The 18,650-nt window shown below is 40.5% G+C and overlaps 1 protein-coding gene and 1 non-coding gene across 8 annotated transcripts in view; both read right to left on the bottom strand.

Annotated features, from left to right (window-relative positions):
- Window positions 1-18,650, bottom strand: part of APP (amyloid beta precursor protein) — a 312,159-nt gene that overhangs the window by 52,665 nt on the left and 240,844 nt on the right. For all 7 annotated transcript variants that reach the window (XM_061424251.1, XM_061424401.1, XM_061424605.1 and 4 more), the window contains one exon: window positions 17,530-17,629. In XM_061424251.1, coding sequence (XP_061280235.1) covers window positions 17,530-17,629 — 100 coding nt within the window. The remainder of the gene's footprint in view (window positions 1-17,529; window positions 17,630-18,650) is intronic.
- LOC133255049 (U6 spliceosomal RNA) lies at window positions 2,352-2,454 on the bottom strand. The gene has a single exon (XR_009738849.1). It is a non-coding gene; the product is annotated as a U6 spliceosomal RNA (small nuclear RNA).

Raw genomic sequence — 18,650 nt, 5'->3', positions numbered from 1 at the left:
TATGGGTAAATCGAAATGGCTTATAGGTGGGCTAGAATAGATCCTCACCTATTTCTTAATTTTTCATAAACTGAATACATTCTAAACCAGTAATTCTTAAAATTCTGCATGCATCAGAGTCACCTAGACAGCTTGTTAAAAGCCACATTGCTAGTTTCTCAGCCCAGCATTGGTGAATCAGGAGGTCAGGGGTGGGACCAGAGAATGTGAATTTCCAGTAAGTTTCCAAGGGATGCTGTGGTTTTCAAGAGCCACAATTCTTCCAACTGAAGACAGGTATTTGTAATACCTACTTGTACCCAGTGATTTGTTTCAAGAGAAATGAATGCAGAAGAAATCTGATTCACACCCTTCAAAGAGCTTATAATTAGCACATGGCAATTAGTTGACATGTACATGGCAAAGGGGGCTTTTCAGGTAGTGTAGTGGTGAAGAATCGCCTGCCAGTGTAGGAGACCTGGGTTTGATCCCTGGGTCAGGAAGATCCCATGGATAAGGGAATGGCTACCCACTCCAGTATTCTTACCTGGAGAATTCCATGGACAGAGGAGCCTGGCAGGCTATAGTTCATGGAGTCTCAAAGAGGCAGACACAACTGAGCAACTGAGCAACTGAGCATGCACACACACACGCATCAAGGCAACAGCAGACACACGTCTAAACCAAATGACCAGTGGACAGATGCTTTGTGCTAATTAAAGTTTTAAGGGAGAGGTAACAAGAGAGTTGGGGTTTTGGAAGCTCAGAAAGATCTCAAAAGGCCAAGATTGGGCAGATGGAACAGCATATTTAAACATATCCAGGGCTGGGTACAAAAGGTCAGCCTTCCTAGAGGCTCATGAAGATGAATAAAGGGGTTAACTATTTACATTTACTTCACTTGTCCAAGTTTATTGTGAGGATCAAATGAGTCTCAAAAAACAGAAAAGAAGAAAGAGAAATAAAGGAAAGCCAGTCTTCAAAAGACACCAGAGTAATAATACAAATTTAGGGAAAAAAATCTGCAAAATCTTTCATTAAATTCTTTTTTCTTTCCTCTTCTATTCTTTTTTCTATATATATTTGAGTGGCAATAAATAAACTGTGTCTTTGCAGTCATGAAAATGATTCTCTCCTCTGGCTTAGGAGATGACTTAATGATGTGCATGATGTGAAGGGCTCCAGCCACTGACATTCGCAGAGCTAAACACTAAGTCAGATCCCTCACAAACGGTTAAGACCTAGCTGAGTATTATTATCTTGTGTTTTCAGAGAAATGTGTGCTTGTTCTGCGCAGAGTAAGCGAATGGCAATTATACAGAAGAAGGCACGTTTGTTGTCAGTTTTCATGCGTTCGCATATGATTTCTAAGGCAATGCAGAATACAAATGTACAAAAAATCCTGCAAAATGCACAATGCGGCTCACACTAATGTCCTTTATGAATACGTTCACATTGACTTAAGTGTCCAAGGGTGTTGAGTCTTTGAGCTTGGGAAGCATTTATCACTGAGTAACATATGCTAAAAGAGGGCCATTTCTTGTACCCATAATATTTTCAAAGAACAGGTCCTGAAGCTGAATAAACAGCTTCCAAAATCCAGTTTGGTTTAACTTGGCCTCAGCAAGGAGGCAGAACAAATACTACTGGATACACAGACACCAGAATAGATTCGGTCTCTCGTCTTATTAACCAGATGCATGACCTTGGGCAGATTATACTCTCTTTGAGCCAGTGAAATGATGGAGCTGAGCCGGTTGAAGACTAGGTTCCTTTCTCCTCTAATTATCTTCAATAAGTGATGAAGGAAGTAAGGAATGGCTGCCAGATGATGCTACCTAATGCCAAGAGACATGCGATCAACATCCCTCAGCTTAATGAGAGAAGCCTCTCCTTCAACTGTGTTTATCCAAAGTCTCCCCAAGCAGATTCCAAATTATTCAGGTATGAAAGATTGTGCCCTATACCTGGAAAATGTCTGGCGATGTGCATATATCTGGAATACGGGGAGAGTGTAATGAATGCTTATTGAAGATCCAACATCCTTGGATTAATTTTTAGATGCCTTTGCTACTCAAAATGGCAAATGATATAAATGTACATAGAGAGCTACTATTATTGTGAAAAATAAATATAACACAAATCTTACTATTTTAACCATTTTAAGTGGTTAAAAGCGGTTTCAGTGGCTTTAAATATATTTACAATCATCACCACCTTCCATCTCTAGAACATTTTTATCTTCCCAAACTGAAACTCTGTACTCATTACAGATTAATCCCCTATTCCCTCCTCCCCCTAGGCCCTGACAACTACCGTTTTACGTCATCTCTATAAATTTATTATTCTAGATGCCTCATATACAATGGATTGAAAACATGGAAGCTTTCACAAATTTGCATGTCATACTTAAGCAGGAGTCATGTTAATCTTTTCTGTATTGTTCCAATTTTAGTATATTTGCTCCCAAAGTAAGCATCATGTTATACTTCTGAAGCCCTCTAATACTTCCTTGAAATCATTAAGAGTGGTGACCAAGAATTAAGGCATTATCTAGTGACAGCTCAGTGGCAATGATAAAGTTAGTTTTCTTTTTATTTGACTAAAGCAGTTTGATTAGAAAACTCTAATAATGTAATAGTTATAACTATTACCAATGTGTCATATATAAAAATTTTAGGAAACTGATTTTTGGTATCATGGGAAACATAAACAGCAAGAAGTATAAGCTATCAGGTCATGGTCATGAGGTAAAGAAAAAGTTTTAATGTAATAAAGGTCAAAGTATGAATGATTATGTTTTCAAGTCGAGCCCCACCACAATACTTTTCTTATAATGTAAGTCACATCAAAAAGGCTATTTCAAAAAGGCTATTTCGGCAACTTTCCTTTCTATCACATATGCTGATTGTCATTTGAGTGTGCGTGCGTGCATGCTAAGTCGCTTGGGTTCTGTCCAACTCTCTGTGACCCCATGGATTGTAGCCTGGCCACCAGGCTCATCTGTCTGTGGAATTTTCCGGGCAAGAATACTGGAGTGGGTTGCCATGCCCTTCTGCAGGTGATCTTCCTGACGCAGGGATTGAACCCATGTCTTTCATGTCTCCTGCACTGGCAGGCAGATTCTTTACCACTAGTGCCACCTGGGAAGCCCATCATTAGAGAGCAAACCCATTTTCATTATTTCAAGCCTCAGTCGTCATCAACAAAATGAAGGCAGGTTTTTCCCAAAGAGTCACTCATTTAGAACTTCAAACAGCAATTTCTCTATGAATGTCTCCCATCTTTGCCCCAAACCTAGAATGTGAAATTTGGTTTGCTTCTAAATAAAAACAATCTCCTAAATAAAAAGAGTATAAAATGCTAATAAGTATAATCATATTAATATGAAATGTTCCCTGTGGCACTCCCAGATCTCTACTCTTCATGCCTCGGGAAATTCTTTATAACTTGGCAAAGCTTCAGAAGCAACTAGCTACAGCTCCAGCTTCCCCTTCACTCTGCCAGCCTCTGAAAGAGAAGGAATGAATTGTTTGCCAAGGCAGGCTGGCTGGTTCAGCCTCTTGCTTCTGAGAGGTGTGAAACTTGCAGCTGGCCCTTCTTCCTTCTCTCAGATGACAGTGTCTCTGGTCTCTGTTGACCTTAGGAGCAGCTTTATCAAGTTCCATATTTAAGAGGAAGCTGAACACACAATTCCTCTATTTGCTCAAAGGGTATGGGCAGACTCGTCTCAATACCACCCAGACCAAAAACAAAGATAAAGAGACATGCGAAAGATAAGACAAATGGTCACTATTTGGTGTTCCACAGAAATAATGAGATTTAACTCATGCTTTTATGAGCACATGTAGTCATAAATATATTTATAAAAAATTTTAAAACATTAAATAGGCCATTTTCAATCCACTGTCTTAGATCAATGGATCTGCAATAGTAGTTGAAATTAAGTAACATCCTGACTTTGGTCTTTTGACCACTTTCTCACCCCAAGTCCAAAAGACTCTGAATAGCATGATGATTCATATGATGTCAGCATTGCTTTGGACTTATGCCTCATAAACAGGAATGGGTTAATAGATCTCCTTTTTTTTAAAAAAAAAGGTTTCTTTTTGAAGTGGACCGTTTTTAAAGTCTTTATTGAATTTGTTACAATATTGTTTCTGCTTTATGTTTTGGTTTTTGCCACAGGAGAGGCACCTGGGATTTTAGCTCCCGGACCAGGGACTGAACCCACATGCCCTGCATTGGAAGGCGAAGTTTTAGCCACTAAGCTACCAGGGAAATTCCCGATCTCCTGCTTTTGATGAGACATTATACTTTACTGTTTATTACTGACTTTATAAAGCAGACCATAGCATAGATGGCAGGAGAAGAGTTAAGAAAGAGTAACAGAGCTTGGGCTTCCCTGGTGGCTCAGTGGTAAACGAATCTGCTTGCAATGCAGGAGACAAAGGAGACCCGGGTTCTATCCCTGGGTCACGAAGATCCCTTGGAGGAGGAAATGGCAACCCACTCCAGTATTCTTGCCTGGGATTTTCCAAGAGTCCGACATGACTGAGCACGGCACAGCAATGGGGCTTATTCAGGGAGTACACTGCAAAATTGGTTTCTGAGTTATGAGCAAGAGGCAAATTAACATTCCTTCCAAACTCTTTCTCACATGTAAACACATTCATCTTTTTTCCAGTTAGACTCTGTGGAAATAGATTTCAAAATTAATCTCAATTTGAATGCATCTCTATATTCACAGCAGCAATATCACTACCACTTTTCTTCTCTTTCAAAATATGAACCTTGAAGGCAGCTGGTTGTGAAAGACAAGATAGCCAGACCTTGTTCTCCAGTGTAACATCACTGGTTGTTCCCCAGAATCTATCCCCCCGCCAAAAAAAAATCAGACACATCTGCTGCAGGGTTCCCCGCCAGAAACAGTCTAGGAGCCTCTACTGTGGTCTGACTTCACCTCCCAATCATTTTAGTTAAGAATTCTTCTTGAATTTTGATTCAAATTACAGAGCCATGCATAAGAGCTGGTGAGCTCAGGAAACACCCTGAAATTGCACCAGGGATCATCACAGGCAGCCGCAGAGCTCGGGGTGGGAGGCAATGCGTCAGGTTTCATCCACGTGGTTGAGGCACGCGCGCACACACACACGTGCACATGCACACACATCAGAGGATGGCATGGAAACAGACAAAGCACACCAATGTGTCCGTGTGTCATAGTCATCATGATTTAAGGAAAAGTTCACATAGAAATTTCCTTGCATCTCAGGCAGGTTTGGGATAAAGGGTATCAGTGTGCTAAATCAATTTTCCTGCTGCTTCTAAAGCTTAACCCTCCTGCATGGGAATACAGAGGAATCATCTCATAATGGATATCTCTTTAGGTAGTGACAGTGTTTTAAAACTTCATTTAAAAAATTACAATAAAAACAGAAGGAAATGAAAAGGAATCAGATTCTTTACTCATGTAGGTTATTACAGAACACTGAGAATCTGAAATAGAATGAATACATGTATAACTGAATCCTGCTGCCATACACCTGAAACTAACACAACATTGTAAATCAATTCTATTCCAACGAAAAAAAAGCCAAAAAAGTTTATAATAAGAACACTGCCTGAATTGACCTACAGATTCAAGGTAATCCCTATTAAAATTTTGACTATCTTTTTTCTTGTAGAAAAAAGGAGAAAAGACTCTGAAATTCATATGGAAAAGCAAGGGACCCCAAACAGTCAAAGCAGTCTTGAAAAAGAACAAAGGATGACTCACAGCGCATGACGTCAAAACTCATTACAGAGCTACAGTAGTCAAAATAGTGCAGTCCATGAAAAATCCCTACTATTACAACAATAATAAGGATGTACATATAGAGCAAAGGAACAGAATTGAGAGTCAAGAAACAAACTCATACGTCGCTGGTCAACTGATTTTTGACAAGGGTTCCAAGACCACTTAGAATAGAAAGAACAGTTTTTTCAACAAATGGTGCTGGGACACTGGATATCCACATGCAAAAGAATGAAGCTGGATCCTTACCTCACACCACATATAAAAGTGAACTCCAAATGAATCAACGATCTAACTATAAGGGTTAAACTATAAAACTCTTGGAAAGAAACACAGATATACATTTGACCTTGGATCGGGCAATGGTTCTTAGATATAACACTAAAGCATAAGCAACAGAAACAACAAACTGATAAACTGGACTTCATCAAAGTTTTATAATTTTGTGTGTTCACAGGATATCAAAAGAGTGAAAAAAACCTACATAATGGGAGAAAATAGTTTCAAATTATATATTTAACGAGAGGTTAGTCTCCAGAATAAAGAACTTTTGCAATTCAATAATAAAAAGGCATAAAGCCCAATTAATAAAGCAAAAGATTTTAATAGACAGCACTTAGTTATTTAGACTGAAAACATAATCCAGAGAACCACTGCAATGGCATAAAATAAACAATGTATTTTATATATAAGTCATCCAATGACTGCTAGGGTCCACTTGGATCGCAAGAAATGAGATCAGTATATCACACTATCAATAACCTCAGATATGCAGATGACACCACCCTTATGGTAGAAAGTGAAGAAGAACTAAAGAGTCTCTTGATGAAAGTGAAAGTGGAGAGTGAAAAAGTTGGTTTCAAGCTCAACATTCAGAAAACTAAGATAATGGCATCTGGCCCCATCACTTCATGGCAAATAGATGGGGAAACAGTGGAAACAGTGGTTGAACTTATTTTTCTGGGCTCCAAAATCACTGCAGATGGTGACTGCAGCCATGAAATTAAAAGATGCTTACTCCTTGGAAGGAAAGTTATGACCAACCTAGACAGCATATTAAAAAGCAGAGACATTACTTTGCCAACAAAGGTCCGTCTAGTCAAGGCTATGGTTTTTCCTGTGGTCATGTATGGATGTGAGAGTTGGACTGTGAAGAAGGCTGAGCGCCAAAGAATTGATGCTTTTGAACTGTGGTGTTGGAGAAGACTCTTGAGAGTCCCTTGGACTGCAGGGAGATCCAACCAGTCCATTCTGAAGGAGATCAGCCCTGGGATTTCTTTGGAAGGACTGATGCTAAAGCTGAAACTCCAGTACTTTGGCCACCTCATGTGAAGAGTTGACTCATTGGAAAAGACTCTGATACTGGGAGGGATTGGGGGCAGGAGGAGAAGGGGACGACAGAGGATGAGATGGCTGGATGGAATCACTGACTCGATGGATGTGAGTTTGAGTGAATTCTGGGAGATGGTGATGGACAGGGAGGCCTGACGTGCTGTGATTCACGGGGTCACAAAGAGTCGGACACAACTGAGCGACTGAACTGAACTGACTGATGTAGGTCACTTGACAACACATTTTCATTTTCTCATAAAATGAGTGGTTCTATTTTGGAAGAGTAACTGTTTTGCTACAAGGGGGCCAAAGATACACAGTTATAGGTAGGCAAATAAACACCAGTCAAAACTATAATTCAGGCAGTAATACTGGAAAAAATATGAGTAAGGAGCTCTGAGACTACTGCAAGACTAAGGGAAGAACATGTCTTTGGCAATTTATGAGACAAATAAATGTCCTTATATCCAATACTTTGGCCACCTGATGGAAAGAACCAACTGACCAGAAAAGACCCTGATGCTGGGAAAGACTGAAGGCAAAAGGAGAAGAGGGCAGCAGAGGTTGAGATGGTTAGGTAGCATCACTGACTCAATGGACATAAGTCTGAGCAAACTCGGGGAGATTGTGGAAGACAGAGGAGCCTGGAGTGCCATAGCCCATGGGTTTGTGAAGAGTCGTATACGACGTAGCGACTGAACAACAGCAACAACTGAATATCCAAATAGTTAAATCATCTCTAAAATAAAAAATCTACATATACATAAAAGTCATTTCTTATGAAAAACACAGAATAAGAGCAGAGCAAGTTACTAGTTGTTTCACTTTATTTTTTGTTGTTCAGTTGCTAAGTCCTGTCTGCCTTTGTTCATTTTATTTACTTTTATGATTTTTTTCTCCCTGATGGCCTTCCTTGACTAACAATTATATACAAGAATACTTAAAATTCTCAGTAGTAATGAATGTTCCTTTTTGTTGGTCTGGCAAGTGCTATAAATATTCTAATTTAAACCTAGCTTACTTTGGATTCATTAAATCCCCAAATCAATAGGTTTATTAGGAGCAGAGAATGGAGACACTGTCCTTGAAGTGAACATGCTGTATTTTCCCCAAAGAGATGAAGAGTTTATCAAGGGGCCACAGTCAAATTGTAATAAAAAATTATAAGCATTCCTTCATTAACTGAGTTTCTTGATTTCCTTCCACATAGTTCAATCCTACCCCATTCACCATGAATTTGTTCAGTCAGAGATGGAACTTTCAACATCTGATTTATAATAATTCATGCTTTTACTAATTTTGAATGATAAAAGAAAAAAATAAAACAAAACAGAGTATAAAACAATTGGGCCTTCCTTCCACCTTCCCTCTTCCTGACTTTCTCATAAATTGGTCATTACAACATTCTGTGAAACACCCATCTCTCAAGAGCTGCAATGATTTTAGCCTTGAGAAAGCTACAAAATGAAGCATTTTGATAAGTAACCTCAGTGCTTACACAAGAATAGAATTCTTTTTAGCATAGATTCAAGGAAGATTACCAAGGGTAGAAAAACACGATCATGCTGACACAGCAAATTGACAAAGTAAAAACTGAGCTGAACAATAGTAGAGATGAAGGAATTCTGCCTTTGTGAAGAGTTCAAAGATGATTAAAATATGGACGTTGAAAAGAGGCATATTTTCCTTACATTAATGATTCTGTCATTTGCTGAATAAAAAATAAAGTCCTAAACAGTTATTTTAAACGAATAAGGGGTTTCCCCCCCTCTACAAACAATGCCTTAAGCCCTTCTTTACAGAAAACTTCCTAATTTGTATGCAAATACCTTACTTTTAAAAAGGAAGACATTAAATAATCAATGACATGGCTGGGAACTTGCACATAATAATAACTCAAACTGAACTGAAAAATTATTATAAAGTAATAAATGGCAAGCTTTTATAAGACTAATAATAGAGTAGTTCTGATAATTCATTCTTATTGGTGAAGCAAAGCAAATAAACAGATTCAGACCCTTGTTGATGGGACAGTCAAACCAGACAACATATTTAATAGATCAAGTGTCAAAATATATGAATTGGGCAGAAAACCAAACGGCAGAAGGTCATGGAAATGACAGAGGTTAATACTGTAAAATGTTATTCATTCCAGCGCTGAGAACTCTGCTTGATTCTTTGATAGCTGTGCCAGCTTCACCCACTTTGCTGGCTCGATCAATTACAGCTTTAGAGAATGCTGTGCCTGAGGAAAGAGGTCTCTTCTATGCAACACTAGCTATGCTACGTGCTAAGGAAGGCATTCAGGGTGGGTCTTCAGGGTTACAGAGTCGGACACGACTGAAGCAACTTAGCAGCAGCAGCAGCAAGCTACAGGTTTGTCTGGTGGCTCAGCAGTAAAGAATCTGCTGGCAGTGCAGGAGACACAGGTGATGCCAGTTTGATCTCTGGATTGGGAAGATCTTCTGGAGGAGGAAATGGCTACCCACTCCAGTATTCTTGCAGGAAAATCCCATGGACAGAGGAGCCTGGTGGGCTACAGTCCATGGGTTCACAAAGGGTTGGACACGACTGAGAGACTGAGCACCTGTGCACAAGCTATGACGACTGATACCCACAGAGTACCAGGTCCTATGCTGGACCCCAAGGATATGAGCATGCCCAAGACATGTCCAGAAAGAGCTCACAGGATGAGGGGGGCTGGTGAACACGTCCGCAATTAAACACAAAACAGAGTATGGTACTCAAGGTGGATATCTGGTGCTCTAGACACTGAGGATCTAGAAGAGAATTCTAGAAGAGACACTGAGGATCTAGAAGAGAATTCTACTGAATTGAGAGTAGAAAAGTGGGTAGCAGAGACAGAATAAATCTCAGACTCATGCAGACCTTGGCTCCAATGCCACTTTCCTCACTTTAACCATCAGTCAGTCAGTCAGTTCACTCGCTCAGTCGTGTCCGACTCTTTGCGACCCCATGAATCGCAGCATGCCAGGCCTCCCTGTCCATCACCAACTCCCAGAATTCACTCAGACTCACATCCATCGAGTCAGTGATGCCATCCAGCCACCTCATCCTCTGTTGTCCTCTTCTCCTCCTGTCCCCAATCCCTCCCAGTATCAGAGTCTTTTCCAGTGCGTCAACTCTTCACATGAGGTGGCCAAAGTACTGGAGTTTCAGCTTTAGCATCAGTCCTTCCAAAGAAATCCCAGGGCTGATCTCCTTCAGAATGGACTGGTTGGATCTCCTTGCAGTCCAAGGGACTCTCAAGAGTCTTCTCCGACACCACAGTTCAAAAGCATCAATTCTTCGGCGCTCAGCTTTCTTCACAGTCCAACTCTCACATTCATACATGACCAATGGAAAAACCACAGCCTTGACTAGATGGACCTTTGTTGGCAAAGTAATGTCTCTGCTTTTGAATATGCTATCTAGGTTGGTCATAACTTTTCTTCCAAGGAGTAAGCGTCTTTTAATTTCATGGCTGCAGTCACCATCTGCAGTGATTTTGGAGCCCCCCAAAAACAAAGTCTGACACTGTTTTCATTGTTTCCCCATCTATTTGCCATGCAGTGATGGGACCAGATGTCATGATCTTCGTTTTCTGAATGTTGAGTTTTAAGCCAACTTTTTCACTCTCCTCTTTCACTTTCATCAAGAGACTTTTTAGTTTCTCTTCACTTTCTGCCATAAGGGTGGTGTCATCTGCATATCTGAGGTTATTGATATTTCTCCCGGCAATCTTGATTTCAGCTTGTGCTTCTTCCAGTCCAGCGTTTCTCATGATGTACTCTGCATAGAAGTTAAATAAGCAGGGTGACAATATAGTCTTGACGTACTCCTTTCCTATGTGGAACCAGTCTGTTGTTCCATGTCCAGTTCTAACTGTTGCTTCCTGACCTGCATATAGGTTTCTCAAGAGGCAGGTCAGGTGGTCTGGTATCCCCATCTCTTTCAGAATTTTCCAGTTTCTTGTGATCCACACAGTCAAAGGCTTTGGCATAGTCAATAAAGCAGAAATAGATCATCTTTTAGGATTTGAAACAGCTCCACTGGAATTCCATCACCTCCACTAGCTTTGTTCGTAGTGATGCTTTCTAAGGCCCACTTGACTTCACATTCCAGGATGTCTGGGTCTAGGTGAGTGATCACACCATCATGATTATCTTGGTCGTGAAGATCTTTTTTGTACAGTTCTTCTGTGTATTCTTGCACTTTTTCTTAATATCTACTGCTTCTGTTAGGTTCATACCATTTCTGTCCTCTATTGAGCCCATCTTTGCGTGAAATTGGTTAAGGCCAAGTCAGTGACCTCTCTCTTGAGGTTCAGTTTCTTCAATCGTAAGTTGGGGGTGCAGACACTGAATTCACCAGCGCCGTCACTGGCACATGTGGTACTTCTGTGTGAATTACAAGAAAGCTCCGCTTCATGTGGATAGTGAAAGTGTTAGTCACGTGACCTCCGGGACTATAGCCCTCCAGACTCCTCTGTCCACGGAATTCTCCAGGCAAGAACACTGGAGTGGGTTGCCATCCCCTCCTCCTCCAGGGATCTTCCTGATTCAGGGATGGAACCTGGGTCTCCCGCATTGCAGGCAGATTCTTTACCATCTGACACAGCAGTACTAGTGAATATTGGTCGGTCACACTCTATCCCTAAACCACCTGCCACATCTACATGTGATGACCCTGAACCTCAGCAAGGGTGGACTTTCATAAAGAACTCAGGCCAGCAACATCATAGGTAAGACATAGTCATCAGTTTGCCATACAGCTGTCACTCAAACACCAGCTCTTCCACCTGGCTTCCTATGCAAATTAGTCAAGGGTTTATGGGAGTGTGGGCATTTCAGCTGAGCACTGAAGGATGCTGCTTTTCAAGCAAGGAAGAACCATGTGTGGGCTGTCTTTTCATTTTAGCAGGAAGTCAGCTCTGAAGAGGAAGAGTCTGGGTAGAAGGGAGCCATGGAAAGATAAGAGGCAGGATGACCTCTTATCCTGTGATGAGTCCAGTGAAACTCATGTGAGGATGAGGATCTGAGCTAACACATGGGTTTACAGAGAAGGCAGTCCTCATGAATACAGGAGGTAGAATACATAGATTTCAGATTGATGAGCAATCATGGGTGGAGGAAAGGAACGCATCATGGATATGGTTTAGGACAACTGGGAGAACCCATAACTGAGACTGTAAAATGAGTGAATTTCAAGAGGGACCCAATGCTTTCTTTAAACACATAGTTTGGAGTTTGTGAAATGGGTGAAATATAGGCATACCTCAGAGATATTGCAGGCTTGTTCCAGAAAACTGCAGTAAAGCAATTAGCATGAATTTTTTGGTTTTCCAGTGCAAATAAAAGTTATGATTGCACTACCCTGTAGTCTATTAAGCACAAATAGCATTATATCAAAGAAACAATGAACACACCTTAATTGAAAAATACTTTATTGCTACAGAATGCTAATTGTCTTCTGAGCCTTTAGCAAGTCACAATCTTTTTGCAATAGTAACATCAAAGATCACTGATCATAGGTCACCATCACAGATATAATAACAATATCTGAAATATGATTTCATAGAGTAAATCAACCCTAAAAATTCACTGGAGGCACTGATGCTGAAAACCAAACTCCAATACTTTGGCCACCTGATGCAAAGAGCTGACTCACTGGAACAAAACTGTGATGCTGGGAAAGATTGAAGGCAAAAGCAGGAGAGGGCTGCTTAGGATGAGATGGTTGGATAGTATCACTGACTCAACGGACATGCTCTGAGCAAACTCCAAGTGGTAATGAATCTGCCTGCCATTGTTGGAGACATGGGTTTGATCCCTGGGTCAGAAAGATCCCCTGGAGGAGGAAATGGCAGCTCACTCCAGTATTCTTGCCTTGGAGAATGCCATGGACAGAGTATTCTGGCTGGCTACAGTCCACAAGAATGCAAAGAGTTGGACACGATCTAGTGACTGAACAACATCAAAGATCACTGATCATAGATCACCATCACAAGTATAATAATAATGAGAAAGAAGGGAATATCACAATAATGACCAATATGTGACACAGAGACATGGAGTGAGAAAATGCAGTTGGAAAATGGTGTTGATAGATTCACTTGAGACAAGGTTGCCACCAACCTTCAAACTGTAAAGAACGCAGTATCTGTGAAGCACAATAAAACGAGGTCTGCCTGTATTGAGTCTGGAATATGTTGCTGAGAATCAGCAGACAGGCTGCTGTTAGGTTTATGAATATAGGATTTACAGGAGTTAACAGCAGAATAGCATAAACAAATGTGGTTCTCAGGAAAGTGCAGTGGCTGAAAATGAGCAGAGCTGGATCTCAGTGGCATGGTGAATTCTAGACTCTAGTCAGTCTTACTTTACTGACTTTTTGATGCCACAAATTTGATGTCAGTTCTCACTTTTGCCCTTTTCTCTTTACCGTGGCTAGCTTCTTCCTCAATTTCCTCCATGCTAGAGAATTCTACCCTCATGGGAACATAAATTACCCAGAGTAGGTAAACCTACATCACCAAAGATACTGGCAGTTTCTCAGGGCTGTTGAAAACCCTTTATCTCCAGAGCAACTATTAACCCTCATGTGACAAAACTACTGTATTTCTCTCCCGATGTTTTACAGTATTAAATATATCCTAACTGCCTGTGTTTATAAGCACAAACTTTTATACAAAAAGCATGCATTTGTAGGCTCTTTTGGATCCTCTCCTTGGACCAGTGGCTCGGAATTTTAGTATCCTTATTTACACTGAACTGACTCCAAATCTAAAATTTGATTATAGAGAAAACACAGATGCACGTACATCAGACTAAATGACGAAGCTTTTATGCAGAAACAATTAAATGTACAAGACATAAACTGGAAGAAAATTGTGAAGATTCTATGTAGAAAGTAAGCGACAAATCAACAACTTCTATTGTGGAAAATTTCAAGCATATACAAAAGTGAAGAGACTACTACAAAGAACTCCCACTCAGCTTAAACAATTAGCACCCATGGTCCGTCTTTTTCATCCATTTGTTGCTGCTGAGTCGCCAAGTCTGCCTCTTTGGGAACCCACAGACTGTAGCCCGCCTCGGTCCTCTGCCCATGGAATTTCCCAGGCAAGAATACTGGAGTGGGCTGCCATTTCGTCCTTCAGGGGATCTCCGACCCAGGGACTGAATCTGTGTCTCTTCAGTCTCCTACATTGGCAGGGGGGTTCTTTGCCCCTGTGCCACCTGGGAAGCCCTGTTTTATCCATACTCCTACTTTAGGAGGAAGTTATTTCAAAATGTTCCTTCAAACGAAGAACGCTTCTATGAGACAGCTGAGCTCATAGACGAACTCTCTTCTTTGGCTTTGGTGCTAGAATCTCCAATGGTACACAGACCTATTTAATGGAGTTCATTAATGCAAGCTTCTGCTCCCATAGGAAACAGCCATTTAAAAATGGAGGCGAGAAAGATTTTGAAAATGATTATCTTTCAGGATTTGGTGTTCAGTGTACTTAGAATGACAAAACTTTTTTTGTGCTAAGTTAAGGGGTGACTTTATTTTTTATTAAGCAACAGCTTAATTGAGATATAATTCACATGCCAAAAAAATTACTGTTTTAAATGTATAATATTTATGGGTATTAGTGTATTCAGAGTTGTGCAGCCATTATTACTGTCTAACTTTAGAAAAATTTCATTATCTGACTCTTGAGAGTCCCTTGGACAGCAAGGAGATCAAACCAGTCAATCCTAAGGAAATCAACTCTGAATATTCATCGGAAGGACTGATAGTGAAGCTGAAGCTCCAATGCTGTGGCCACCTGATGCGAAGAGCTGACTCATTGGAGAAGAACCTGATGCTGGGAAAGACTGAGGGCAGGAGGAGAAGGGGACAACAGAGGATTAGACAGTTGGATGGCATCACTGACTTGATGGGCATGAGTTTGAGCAAACTCAGGGAGATAGTGAATTTGGAAGCTTGGCGTGCTGCAGTTCATAGGGTCAAAAAGAGTCATACACGACTTAGCATCTGAACAACAACATATTCATTAACTGTACTCTTACTACCCCCCCGGAGAAGGCAATGGCACCCCACTCCAGTGCTCTTGCCTGGAAAATCCCATGGATGGAGGAGCCTGGTAGGCTACAGTCCATGGGGTCGTGAAGAGTTGGACATGACTGAGTGACTTCCCTTTCATTTTTCACTTTCATGCATTGGAGAAGGAATTGGCAACCCACTCCAGTGTTCTTGCCTGGAGAATCCCAGGGACGGGGAGCCTGGTGGGCTACTGTCTATGGGGTCGCACAGAGTCGGACACGACTGAAGCGACTTAGCAACAGCAGCAGCAGCATTACCCCCACCTTCCAAGCCCTTGCCAGACACCAGTATGATTTCTGTCTATAAATTTCCCAATTCTGCATATTTTATATAAATGGAATTATACAATATGTGATCATTTGTGACTAGCTTCTTTCACTTGGCGTAACTATTTTTCAAATGATATGCTCTTAATCCAACTTAATAGCTTTTTTAGTTTTAAACGAAAATAATTCCTTGATTCTAGCCCTCCGAATATTCTCCCTGTCACTGAGATGTGAAGTTTAGTGTGTGGCCCGATTCTTGGGCATTTTGCAACACTCAAGACAGCTGAATTGCCATCTGTTCTGGGGAACTGTGTCTCATTAGTGGTCACTGCTTTCAGTAGTTTGCTCAATAAAAACATCTGATAATTTAATTAGAAAGAGCCAACCAATTACTGGGTGAGAGTGAAATATTCTAGTCTTGTGCAATGGCTTATTCTTCCATAGTTGTATTACTGGCAACAGCTCTAAGTCCCTTATGAAAATAAGCTTGTTAAGATGGCTAGAAGGCAAAAATACATTCACCTAGAAGATAGGAGCTTCGATTCATTAAGAATGTGATGATTTCTTTGACTTTGTCCTGTCTACAACTTACTAGAGGACTTTCTTATAGTTATTTAATAAACAGTATTTTAGAGCTTCCTTACATGTCTACCTTACAAATGTATCTGACAAGAATATTCAGTTCTTAAAGAAACGATTCTGTATGTTAACACACAATACTGAACAGACCATTACCACTTGATGAAGTGCCAAATACCTGACCGTAATACAAACTACACTTGCGAGGCATTGCCAAGTTAGAAAAAAAGAAGAGTGGAATAGCACTGGCATGAGATGGAAAAATCGAGCTGTGTTTCGGGCACTTCAAAGCAGGAATTCCTGCAACCTGTACACCATCTACAGCGTATCCTGGGTGGCCTGATTTCAGACAACCTGCATCCATTTCAAACCTAATTAAGCATCTATTTCCAACCCAATTAACAAAGGGCAGGACTCATTACGGAGAGAGAGACACCGCACACATATTGCTTATTTACAAACAGTTCATGCCCCAAGGCACCCAGATTCACACATCTGTTTTATGCTGAAACATGCACGGGGGCAAATGCATCTAAGTACTTTTGTGAGATAAAGTTAAATACAGGCATTTTGGGGGTTTGTGGAGAATTACATTATGTGATACATTACTCCCTTTCCAAGAAAAATAGAAATGGGAAAACTTACTCATACAAATATTAAAGATATCATTAGGGTCACAGGAGACAGTGGGCACACAAGATCCGTTTCCTGGTTTTGCAAATATATGGCATTATATAAGATGTTACTATGAGGAAGTCGACCCTGGACTTCTCTGTATTACTTTCCTAACTTCTTATGAGTGTGTGATTATTTAAATAAAAGTTTAATGAAAGACAGTGGGCACACAGTTAATTAAGTTTAAACAACAATCTAATTCAGAGAACACTCATGACTCTGTGGTGGGGTGGGGTGGGGCAGACAACAAAGAAAGATGTATTACTGAAGACAACAATCATCTCAAAGTCAAAAGTCACAGTTTTATGGTTTTTCTGGGTTCCCTAGAGTATGCGTGGCATAGGCAAGTTCCTAAAACTGTAGATTTGAGTCCCTTCATCTGAAAAACTGGTCTATCATGCCACTCAAAAAGTATGATAATTAAGAATTAAGAGATGACGAAATGATTGTTTCTATTAAATTGTAAAGTACCAAAGCAACATAAGGTGAAACTTACAAGACTAAGTCAGACAACTGTTGACAAGTACAATCCAGTAACAAGTGGCTCATTATCACACAAACAGACCAAAAGGCAAGTCACATTTCCCCACTTTTGTAAGCATGAAGTTAAGATCTGATGCAATTGCTGAAATGAGAGCTATTTATATTCCCCAAGGGTTTCATCATCAAAGGGAATCTGCTCTTTTTCCTTCCACCTGTTAAAACACTGGTGATTTCCGAGGCAGACTAACTCAGTTCCCTGATTTTCTCCTGCACGAGGAAAATATGTTTATATGTGCAGCATCAAAAGAACAGCTCACTCACCAACTTCATCCTGAATTTCCTCGGCCACGGCAGGAACATTGTAGAGCAGGGAGAGAGACTGGTTCATGCGTTCATAAATGACGCGGAGGTGTGTCATAACCTGTAGCAAAGGAGGTAGACAGTGCCAGGTGAACCGTCTCTGGAGTAAGGAACAGTTATTTTCCTTACCAGGCACCACAGACAGATACAAACTTCCCAAATAAAACTGACAAAATGCTGCTGGAACTTTGAACTCGAAAGGGCACCTTTATTTTTCTTGTTCTCTTATTTTTAGTTCTCCATCTTTGGAGTGTTTTAAACTTCCCATTACATTAAATGTTTATAACCATAAAATATACAGCCAGTTGAAAAGACCATTTCTGCCCAATTATGATTGAGATTCCTAAATAACCTCTGATGTCCTAAATATATGTTTTTCAAATTTTCCAACAGATGGGATCACATGGATATTTCATGATAGATACTTGAAAAACTCTTCTGTTTATGGAAATTTAAAAATTTAAACTTCTGCAGGTAGATTCCAGTTGTAAAGCTTTGCAAATGACAGAGTATGAAACTTATCACTACCAAGCTACATTTAGTCTCATATTATTTCCAAGCTCCAATACAGAAACGGAGCTTGTGATTGTCTTCTCTAATTAGCTGGACCATATGTTAGCAGTTTTGGTGTATACAATTTATGTTTTTGTTGTTTTAGTCATCAGAGTTTGAAATGGTTCCTTAAGAATCAGTAGCAATAGACACTCCAGATTTTTATACTCTTTGTTATTTTTATAACTCAGTACAGTTCAGTTGCTCAGTCGTGTCCGACTCTTTGCGACCCCATGAACTGTAGCACACCAGGCCTCCCTGTCCATCACCAACTACCAGAGTTCACCCAAACTCATGTCCATCGGGTCGGTGATGCCATCCAGCCATCCCATCCTCTGTTGTCCCCTTTTCTTCCTGCCCCCAATCCCTCCCAGCATCAGAGTCTTTTCCAATGAGTCAACTCTTCACACCAGGTGGCCAAAATATTGCAGTTTCAGCTTTAGCATCAGTCCTTCCAAAGAATCCCCAGGACTGATCTCCTTCAGAATGGACTAGTTGGATCTCCTTGCAGTCCAAGGGATTCTCAAGAG

Source organism: Bos javanicus, chromosome 1 (genome assembly GCF_032452875.1).
Source record: "Bos javanicus breed banteng chromosome 1, ARS-OSU_banteng_1.0, whole genome shotgun sequence".
Lineage (NCBI taxonomy): Eukaryota > Metazoa > Chordata > Mammalia > Artiodactyla > Bovidae > Bos > Bos javanicus.
Note: the sequence above shows the minus strand (reverse complement) of the source record. Positions and strands in the feature narration are given on the sequence as shown.